The sequence below is a fragment of the Tauraco erythrolophus genome, chromosome 15 (assembly GCF_009769465.1).
Source record: "Tauraco erythrolophus isolate bTauEry1 chromosome 15, bTauEry1.pri, whole genome shotgun sequence".
Taxonomy (NCBI): Eukaryota; Metazoa; Chordata; class Aves; order Musophagiformes; family Musophagidae; genus Tauraco; species Tauraco erythrolophus.
In genome coordinates this window covers 12,715,947-12,727,167 of record NC_141479.1, presented here as the reverse complement: position 1 = coordinate 12,727,167, position 11,221 = coordinate 12,715,947, and the positions used below count along the sequence as shown (strand labels likewise).

The 11,221-nt window shown below is 40.1% G+C and overlaps 1 protein-coding gene across 2 annotated transcripts; it reads left to right on the top strand.

Moving 5' to 3' along the window:
* The first annotated feature begins 321 nt into the window (after positions 1-321).
* Positions 322-8,550, top strand: LOC147527761 (fatty acyl-CoA hydrolase precursor, medium chain-like). Of its 2 annotated transcripts, XM_086620841.1 has the most exons (14): positions 322-394; positions 1,168-1,372; positions 2,180-2,324; positions 2,692-2,825; positions 3,168-3,321; positions 4,084-4,185; positions 5,116-5,220; positions 5,339-5,389; positions 5,864-6,004; positions 6,089-6,175; positions 7,137-7,284; positions 7,489-7,620; positions 7,930-8,002; positions 8,376-8,550. In XM_086620841.1, exons 1-14 carry the CDS (start codon positions 322-324, stop codon positions 8,548-8,550), a joined length of 1,725 nt encoding a protein of 574 aa, XP_086476967.1. The 2 variants fall into 2 exon arrangements, with proteins under 2 accessions (XP_086476967.1, XP_086476968.1); XM_086620842.1 differs by lacking the exon at positions 5,339-5,389.
* Positions 8,551-11,221: the final 2,671 nt, after the last annotated feature.

Below are 11,221 nucleotides of genomic sequence, written 5' to 3'. Positions count from 1 at the left end.
TTTCAAAGCATTTTAAAGCTCGTACTTGATGCCTGAGGTTTCGTGAATAAGATTTGTAAGGAGCACTAGGGAGCCAGTGTGAAGCTTGTGGGGCCACTCTGCAAGGCGGGAGGGCTCCCTGTTCCCACATACAGCTGAGCTGCCGTGCACCCCCCTCGAGGAGCGGCTTACAGGCAGGGCAGTTGCTCTGGCCGCCCAGAGTTGGGTGGCTCACAGCTCGGGTATTGCTTTTGCTAATCAGTCTGCCTTGCGTAACAGTTAGAGCTAGCAGAGTATATAAGGCAACGCACTGAGGAGGTAAATATGTGACTAGCTTGCAGCATGGCAACTGGAAAGGATCTGTCACTGCTGTCCTTGATTCTCGCCGTTGGGATCACAGCGCTTGTAGCTACTGGTAAGCTCCAGAAGAGTTTTTACCCACTGCCTTCTGTAAGGAAATAGAGCACACGTGCAGCTTGCAAACCTAGGGGAACACCAGCTGTATCGGAGGCTCTGGGCAGCCAACCTTGCTGCATGGAAATTAAGGCTGAATAGCAAATAGTTCTTAATTTCTGTCTGTGATCTGTTTTCAGTCATTTGTCTTATTTGCCTTTTACAAATAGAGAAATCAAAATCCTGTCCCAAAAATCTTGTCTGCTGAGACAGAGCAGACCAATGTACCACATTTGCAATTTGGTATTGAGAACTTTCGTGTCGATCTTAAAATGAATCTTACCTACATGTTAACAGTACTTATATGCCAGACTATTTTCAGGTATGTTAGAAGCTTTTTCTTTTGGCTATACATACTATGAAGGGTGTGGAATATATTTTGTTTATTCACAGATCTTTTCTTACAAAGAAAATGCCTTTTCTTAATGAGAACAGTCTGTTGGACTTTGAACTGACACCTGGATCAAAAAGGATTAAGATCTCTATACAATTACTAATGTGTGTGGAGAGTACGCCAGTACATGTGATACACCTGAGGGAGATTATACGTACAAACCAATAAGAATGAAGGCTGAAGTAATGTTAGCTGTACTGATCAGTTTGTTGAAGCCTTATGTATGAAATAGAATTATTTAAGCAAACAGAAGGCGTATGTTTAAGTAGCTAAAGCTCTTAGAAATCTGGCAATTACATACAGATAGAGCAACAATGTGATTTTGTGCTCACATCCCCCAGGACAAAAAGCAGAGCAACCAGAAGCGGTGACCAAATACGGAAGAGTCCGAGGCTACCAATTCAAAGTAGACGCAGCTGAGAGGAGTGTAAATGTCTTTTTGGGACTTCCTTTTGCTAAGCCTCCAGTTGGACCACTGAGGTTTTCTGAACCCCAGCCACCTGAGCCATGGCAAGGTGTCAGAGATGCCACTTCCTACCCACCGATGTAAGACAATGACAAAACCATTGATCTTTTTATTCATTCTGTATTATCTGCAATTCTGGGACACTGTTGAACAGGGCAATCAATAGCCAAAAGTTAAATTCCTTGGTGCTATCTCGTTACCACCTGCATCTGTTACAATGAATGCATTTCTATAGACACCTTTATAAGCTGCTCTTATTATTAAAAACTCTTACCTAATGGGCGTCAGCGGTGAACTAATGTGGACCAGCACTTTGCCAGTAGTGTTTGGTTTCAGGAGCACTTGCCCTTACTTAGCAATGTTTCTAATCTGTGTGGCTTTGGAGCAGAAACTGAAAGAAGCTGAGGAAATGTTGGAATAAAATATTGGAAGAAAACATGCTGAGTGAGTTGCGTGCTTAATAGGACACATAAGAAATGCGGATCAATTCTAGTCTATATTGTAAATGTCTTCCTCCATTTGTACTGCTGCCCTTGTTTAAAAATAAGTAATTTCCATTTTCATTGAAGTAATTTGTAGCCCTATGTATTAGCAGGTATATTTCTGCAATATTTTGAAGCATGTAAAATTATATCTGCATGTCACTGTGTACTGCTGTAGGCTGTGGCTCCTTTTTAAGGATCTCCTTAATGCCAGAGCAAAGGAAGAAAACACATTAAAAGTGAAAAAAAAAAAAAGTATTTTATGTTTTCTGTGGCCAACAATCTAGAAATGTACTAGAGATTGGTTTCTGGTTTGCACTTCGTTGTGAAATTACAAAGAAGATACAATTTCTCGCTTTGAGATTTTAGTGCTTTCTATTGCTTGTTGTTTTTTCATTTATTCAGGTGTCTACAGGATAAAGTACTAGGACAGTCAATATCAGACATGCTTACTAATAGAAAAGAAAAGGTTCTTCTCCAAATGTCTGAAGATTGCTTATACCTAAATGTGTATACACCTGTTTCTACAGAGAAAAAGGAGAAGCTGCCTGTAAGTAAAATCATTACAAAAACCTTTAGCAAAATTATTTCACAGCAAACCTACAACCTGTACTATATCCAGACATATAGGTGCAATTTTGTGGTGATGATCAAGTTACATGCTTTACCTAAAGAAATATTTGCTGAGGTTTAAAAGATACACAAATTCCTATTTTACAAATAAAATTTTATTGACGTTTTAGCTAGGTAATGTTTGATTTCCTCTAAATAATCTGTGAAGAGTCACGGGGCTCTCGTGTAATGTACCTAATAAAATCAGTGAAACAGCACAAAATATTACATGTTGGTTTTATATTTAGTTTTTATCACTGGGAGCTCTTACCTGTGCTGAATTGTTTCTGGTTTTGTCTTTCCAGGTGTTTGTATGGATCCATGGAGGCGCATTAGTTTTTGGAGCAGCTTCATCATATGATGGTTCAGCATTAGCGGCCTTTGACAATGTGGTGGTTGTAACAATCCAATACAGATTAGGCATTGTTGGGTATTTGAGGTGAGATATTTCATCCCAGTTTTTGCCAAATGATTTCCAAAATGATGTGTGCAAAGCCTTTGTGAAGAGACTGCAGAATACTTGCTTATGCAAGGAATCTATATGTTTCTTAGTTACATATGCAACAGTTGGGAACGGTTTACAAGTCCCAAGTCAGCTTCCAAGTCTGTTCTTGTTTGATTGCTACTCTAATCTCAATGCTTTCTGAGCCATTTATTTTTCAGTTGTACAGAGAAGTTCTGTGTAGAGGGTGGCAGCTGATTCCCTGTACCACAGACTGTATTTTCTCTGCCTTTTTTTTCTTGCATTGAGCACTTAAACAAGCCTGTTCTTTCTCTGAAGCACTGGTGATAAGCATGCCCGAGGTAACTGGGGATATTTGGATCAAGTAGCCGCTCTTCAGTGGATTCAGGAAAATATCATACATTTTGGAGGAGATCCAGGATCCGTCACTATCGCTGGAGAATCCGCAGGAGGAATCAGCGTTTCTGCTCTTGTACGTTCTCATTAACATTGAATTTTAATTACTTTGGGAAAAAACCCACCGTCCACGTTCATTTTTAGTACCAACATGAAAAGCCAGTGAGAGAAGAGGGATGGTTTTAGAGTAAATGACGCATCACCTTGGTCTATGATACGATGTGAGATCAGTGCAGCTTCTGATTGATGACAATGTTCTTTTTGTACCCAGATCTTGTAGTTCAGATCCAAAATGTTATTCCTCATCTGCTGAATTAAATTCTGGGGGGTTTTGGCAGTGCCAAAAATCTAAAAATGTATCCCTGTGGGAAAACTGCTTTAAGAGGATGTATTGCCCCTTTCCTGTTTGCTTTGACAGTCACTCGTGCAAAGTAACTGAGGCAAATAGTCATGACAGCTGAACTAGACGTGCAATTTGTGACCCAGTGATGATGTAAAATGTCCACATCAACGCTGAGCACATTGGCTAAGAGGTTCTTCTTCTCTGGTTTCTCACAATTTGGTACAGATCACACAGTGAAACCAGGGTTCAGTGATACATGTGATAAAAATTCCTGTTTCCTAAGCTCCTGCCCTCTGGCCAGTAGTTCTTTATTCCCCGTCTGCAACACAGCCCGACTATCCTGGGCACAGCTGTATTTGAACCGTATCTGGCTTGCAGTGTAGTTCCATGAAGTCTTGGAAACAAGGTGCGATGGGAGGGGAAAGGCAGGCATGAACTCGTTTATCCCTGATAATGCTTGTCACGCTTGTAATGCTCATTCTTGCTTTTTTACAGGTCTTATCTCCCCTGGCGAAGGGCTTGTTCCATAAGGCCATTTCAGAGAGCGGTACTGCAGTCTGGGCTTTGTTCACTGACCAGCCTGAGGAGGAAGCACAAGTGGGTCTTTTGTGATAATTTTAATTATTTTTCCAGATAGCTTTGCATATCTTAAGCAGTTTATTACAAAATGTAGAAAGACAGGTTTTTTTTCTTCTGAAACTACAACCTCAGCCGTTAAAGACACTATTGCTGTGTGCAAATAATACACGTTTAATGATGCTTTGCTTTTCAGATACCCAAATATCTATATATATCTGCGTGAAAGCAAAAGACTAAGGAAGCAAAGAGAGAAGGCAGGGAAGAAGTGTGAAATGTAAAGGAATACTCTAACATGTATTGTCTTCTAGAAAAGTTGAGCTCTAATTTTTGGCTGGAAAATGGCACCACATTCTGAATACTCTTCTCTTCCCCTCCGGTTTGATGCCTGTTGTGTGGAAATGAACAAGACTTTATTCGATCTGTTTATATTTGAAGAGAAGAGCTGACATCAATCCGATTTTCTTTTTCAACTATGAGAAACAACATCCAGGAAGGTAGATTTGATAATCTGGGATATAAAAGAGGCAACATTATAATGAGCTCTGTCTCTCTCATGACAGCTGTTACTCTACCCAAAAAGACATTGTCAAGAATGGTTTAACGTGCTCTTTTTTAGCATCGACATGGTTGTTTCTTGACTGCACCACTCTAACTCCTTTATGTTCTCTTGCCTTCTCAGCCTAGCATGTTATTTACCAGAATGCCTATATTAGTCTATTTCTGCATCAAAATATTTTGGAGCAGTATGTGTTGTCCTCCAGCTCAGCCCACAGTGTGAAGGGTTATCAGGGCTTCCTATTCTCTACCTCTGCAGCTGAGACATGTCTGGCTTCAGTGATCCTTGTGCAGAAGTTCAGACTCTTCCCTACTGGGCTCCCAGACTGTGGCACACTGAGCCTTCTATGGGAAGTATACGAAAAAGTGAGTGTGTGTTTTTATGGATTGCAGAGAATTGCTGCTGCCTCTGGCTGTGAAAAATCCAGTTCGGCTGCAATAGTGGAATGCTTGAGAGAAAAAACAGAAGAAGAGATACTGCAGATCACACAGAAAATGGTAGGTGCAATGATACTACTTGCATTTAAATAGCATTCCAAATTGTATCACAGCAGAGTATGCTATTTCTGTGTTGTAATATTAGGAGAACTTGACGTTACTCTCTCGACCTTTCCAGTTTTTTACAACACTGCGGCTGTGCTGTATCTCACCTGACAAATGTGAACAGGTTACCTCCCTTCCCTTCTCCATGGACTTTGAGCTACTTGTTTTTTGCTGTCACACTCTAGCAGGGGAAGGAAAAGAATCTAAAATTTGATTTTATATGATATGATATAAATAATATAATATGAGCTACTTAAATCTTCTTCTCGCAGTGCTAGCTTCCATGTTCCTTCACACTTTCAAACCAGAAGTTAGGTTTCCCACTACTGTTCCACACATCCATAATAGCATTGAACTAAGGAGAGATGTAAATTGGGCATCATCACCTATCTTCACAAACATAAAACTAGAATGCCAGTCTGCACAGATTCCTCTGCCTAATGCAGAAAATCTGTCACAGAAAATTTAGAGATGACTTAAATACCATTACTTCTTATATTTTCACTTGGGATTTTATTTTGGTTTGCTGTGGAACTACAGTAAAAATCTGGCAAGTATTGCGTATTAATGAATCTTGCTTTCCCCCCACCCCCTCCAGCCTTCCGTGTTCATCAGTGCAACTGCAGATGGTGTATTTCTTCCAAAGAGTCCCAGGCAATTACTATCTGAGAAAGTGATCAATGCAGTCCCATATATAGTAGGAGTAAATAACTGTGAATTTGGATGGATACTACCTCAGGTAAGAGACTTATAATGTTGTTATTTAGATATCATTTTGTTAATATAAGATTTTTTAAGAAATATTATTCTTGGTATCATGCAGATAATGAAATTTCCTGCTTACACAGATGGACTGGATGAAGATGTTGCACGTCAAGTTTTACAGAACTCCTTACCGTTATCACGTAAGGTAAGAGACCATTTCAGAATAACCCAGTGCTGCTTCTTCACTGGTCTGGTTCTATATTAGTACTTCTGGAGAGGTGTATTTTAAAGGCAAACTTTGTTCTGTTTGACAGTTTCCTTCCATAGGGCAGTAATGGGCAGCAGACATGGTGTATTCCAGTCACCACTAGTGAATGAAAATACACTTTAAACTTCTATCCTAAATGCCCCTCTTATTTAAAAGGAGTTCTGTGGAAATCCAGGAGTGATTCAGATGCCTAAACATAGATCTCTTGTGGTATTTTAGATACCCCAGCTTAGCTACACCATTCTGAAGCAGTAGCTGGAGACTAAAAGGATAACCTGAGATGTTTAGAATGGCACTGAGATACCTGTGTTTAGGTATCTTGAGTGTTTGCTTCCCAGTAATTTGCAAACCTCTTAGCCCTCTGGTTCCTTTGTGCTCTCCTGAAACGACTAAATATAGGAAAACTGCAGATTAATAGGAAAGAATTAAAGACTTTACGAACAGGGCCAGTGCTTGCAATGGATCACTCCGTGTCACAGACATCCATCCTGAACTTGGAAAGCAGAGCCCAGGCTTGTTCTGAAAGGGAAAATTATGTCCCTCTACAACACTAAATGATTTTTATGAAATGCAGAAGACTTTCTTTTCTGTTATGAGAGTTATTTCCAGAGATGGGAGAAGAGACTGCTGTATCTATTTATCGGCATCCCTGACTGATGTTTATCTAAACATGTTTGATCTCTGCATCTTGCAAACTTGTTTTTCCTGGGAATGTCTATATCCCATAGCTGTGTACCTCCTGAGCTCTGAGCATGCTCTGACACAGTTGAGGATTTTCTCTGAAAGAAGGTAACGTTTGGGCTTTCGCCAGGGATGTGCAGATGGCACACTCAATTAGTGCTGTTACTCTTTATAATATTCACATCATTGTAAGAAGTATTTTCGTTGTTCATTGCAGGATGCTACTTCTGAAGTTGTTGACCAAGTATACAATGAATACATCGGGAACGCAAAAAACCGTGCTCAGGTGCGAGATGGCCTTCTTGATGCACTCGGAGACTTTTTCTTTGTTCTTTCAGCCGTTGAAGTGGCTAGATACCATAGAGGTGAGTCTCTAGTTCAGCACCTGTTAGAAGAAAGGTAGAATTCCACTCTGGGGTGTGTTAGTCGACAGAATGTGTCACACTTCATTATCCACAGAAGTGATAGAGTTTTCTTTTTATCAAAAAGCTTGTAGTGAATGTTTATCATCTTTGGTGGCAGGTATTTTCAGCTCTCAAACTAACACTCTTCTGTACATTTTCTACTAGATGCTGGCAACCCAGTCTACTTTTATGAATTTCAACATCGACCAAGTTCAGCGGCTGGTGTTGTACCAGAGTTTGTAAAAGCAGATCATACGGATGAGATTGCCTTTGTCTTTGGAAAGCCATTCTTAGCTGGTGATGTATCCATGCTCACTGAAGTATTCCTTTTAAAACATCATTTTTATTCGTTTTACTTACTGGAGGGCTTTGGAATAGACTTTCTCTCTTAGAAACATCGGAATCAACATAAACATTTTCTGCCTTTAGTGGTAGTTACTTTCCATGAAGTCATTGATCTGCAGTTGTCTCCCAGCTCTGCTCCTGTAAAACTCGCACAGCTCAGAGTAACAAGTAGAGCTGATTACAGTCTATTGGAATTGACATAGCTGCTACTTCTTCGATTATTTCGTTTTTAATGTTGCCGTCTCATCTCTCACTTTGCAGGGCATGCTACCGAAGAAGAAAATAAACTTAGCAGAACTGTTATGAGATACTGGACTAACTTTGCTAAAAATGGGTGAGAATATATAATGAGAATTTGATTTCTCAGTAAAGTTTTCTCATGCTGCCTGAAACATAATAGTCATACTTACTATTTCTAGTTTTAATGATTGCAAGAAAAACGTTTTAAAATAACAGGCAGGCTGATATAGGAAATAAATCCAAGAGCTGTTACTCCATCTGCAATGGAGTTTTAGATCCAAAAGTAATGGCAATTATTAAACGTTTGCTATTCCACCAATGGGCGTTTTGATAAAAAACATCCAACTATTCGGGTACTAAATCACACAATCAGCTCAAATTAGTTTCCTGAAACGCTCTCATCCCGAGCGATCAGAGCGCAATTGATAGGCAAATGGAATGCTAACATTTTGTTATATTCTTTCCAGAAATCCCAATGGAGAAGGCTTGGTCCATTGGCCTCAGTATGATCTGGATGAAGAGTACCTGGAAATAGACCTAACGCAAAAGGCAGCAAAGAAGTTGAAAGAACACAAAATGGAGTTTTGGACACAGCTCACAAAAGAAACGATGAATGAAAGGAGAGTACGCACAGATTTATAAGTGTTGTGGAGGATACCGTTTGCTTTTCAAACCCAAAATAGAGTCAAACAAAATCAGTTTGTCAGGATGCACAGTTTAGTAATCACCTTCTAACTCAGTATTGTGTAATCTGTTGTCATGATCACAGTGAAAGGAGAGAATCAAGGGAAATTTGGAACGTTTGTGGGACTAAAAGCTGCTATTAATGAAGCAAGCAGAAAAACCTCATAATCGTTCAGGCTCAAAAAGATCATGGTGTATACTCAGTGGATGTCAAAACTGAATAACGCTCCTGTGAGAAGGGAGAATGAAGGGAAAATTGGCAAATATATTCAAATCTGTAGGAAATTATTTCTACAGAGTATATTGTAAGTTTCTGAATATGTTATATGCTTATTCTCCTCTTCTTTCAGGAGGGAATGGTCAGGTGTCATTCTTACAGCCTCTTTCCACTTTCTTTAATTGGAAATACCCAATAGAGAGCAGAGCATCCATCAGAAAACATCTGCGAGATGGGCTTGACGTCTCAGAAATGAGGATAGAAAGTCTCTACTTGTTTTCTTGTTTTGTAAACTGTTAGAAATAAACATTGCTTTTGATTTTTTGGAACTTTCTTTTCTTTCACTTAACAAATATAGGCTAATTCCAAGAGCTTAAATCACACCCAAGCAGCCAGAAATGTGCCGTTTCTTTCTTCTACCTAAAGGGTTTCAGATATTTGCTGAATTTGCCAGCTTTCTTTGCAGGACCTGAGTCTCAAGGCTCTAGGGTTTTTACCGACTGTTCTGTGCTGCGATTATCTGTTCTTCAGCCCTTCCTGGCAAAGAATTCACAGTTCACTGGCTGGAGGGAGGAAGCATTGCTGGCAGGACAGACACCCACTGAGACAGAAGGGAGAGCAGTGTACGATGTTTTCACTGCATGTCATTAGCTCAGCATTGTCCTCGGGCCCACAAAGGGAAGACCTGCTGATGTGAAAAGCACGCACCCCCAGCCTTCCTCCTTTCAAGGGCACTAGCAGCTGCCACCACGTTTCTGGCAGATCTGGAATGCCTCAGGGCACACAAGTAACGGAGAGACTTTTTTGCAAAGTTACGCAGCGAGCAAGATACACTGGCCAGGCACAAAGGAACACACAACGTAAGCATCCAAGAATCTCTAAGAACTCTACTCATAACAATGAACAAGCAGCAAGAAATTAGCTCTTCTACTCCCCTAACTGGTGTCAAGCTCACCCTCTCATCGTCCACAGTGTCCCACGGTCTATGACTACTCTCCCCAGGAGCGACTGTCGCAGTGACACATCGGCAGCCCAAGTTCCTGCCTGCACGTGTTGATGTCTTGAGGATGTCTTCTTCCTCCTCACCTCTGGGTTCACTCGGGCTTGTTTTTACACATTGTTGGACCTCAAGCAGTGTGATCAATACTCTGCCAGGCTATCCTCTTTTGTCCATTTTTTCTGTAACTTGAAAAAAACACTAGTTGCTACCATTTCTTGCAAAAAGCCATCATTAAGTAACAGCTAATTGTAGCAATAGTGTTCAGCCACAGTGTTAGTTCTGTCGTGTATCTCGTAACGCAGCATATGGGACACGCTGGGCGTTTTGTTCCATCCCTTGTTTTGATCTGAAGTAGCCTTTAAGTCTCTTATTGATTTGTTTGTTGAATTAGTGTTTCTGGCCTTGTAAGCTCACAAAAATCATTACCTTAAACAAGACAGAAAAAATCTCCTGTGTTTGTGAATGCAAAATCACAGGTCTAACTTCCGTGGAAAAGTGAGGCCCGTTGTTTTATCAGGCACATGTGATACCAAAGTAGTTTCCGACTGTGTGAGACGAAGTGTTCTGTCCATCTGTCTGCTTTAAAACCCCAAATATACAGAATGGTAGGCTTTCAAGCAGTTGAGGAAGGAATGGTCGTAGGGCCATAACGCACAGGTTACCTTTAAGTAGCAGGTTCTTACATTATGCTCCAAAGCACATTTTATTTCGTATCCTTAATATTGCTGGTCACTCGGTAGAGATACCCAGTTGGGCTCAAGGTAACAGAACATATTGATTAAATACAAATGCATGCACTGTGCACCTGTATTTGAAGAAATTCTTAGCAGTATATTCAGTTGATAATATTCAGCAAGTACTGCTGCTATTGTTCTGATTTTCACATTCTGTCAAAAGAACACTTAATCTTTATGGAAAGTGTAGTAATTATACATGATTTCTCTAATTGCCTTTCTAAGTTGGTGACCAAGTATTTTTGTTGTGTGTCATTCCTGCCTCTCAGGTCTTCTCTCCTCTGGCACAGGGTTTATTCCATAGGGCTATCTTAGAGAGTGCAGACAGAACTCTGATAACTGACCATCCTGAAAGACAAGCTAAAGTAAGTAATGTTAAAATCTATATTGTTCCACATTTTAGTATTTTAATGGTATTCAATATTATTACTGACCTTGTAATACTGTAGCTTTCCACACGTTGATGCTTCCTGTGGAAAGAAAATCTGTTTGCACACGCATTTATGATGCTGCCTTGTTCAAAGTTGCAAATCCTCAGTATGTGCATGCTGTTGTAACTTACTTACGTCACAGACTGAAAGAGAGGGATGGCTATCAAAATAGTGATGAAGGGCAGAATGTTTGTTCAGCTGGTGCTTTTGCAGTATGAAATTTTGGTCTGTACTAAATGATCTTATG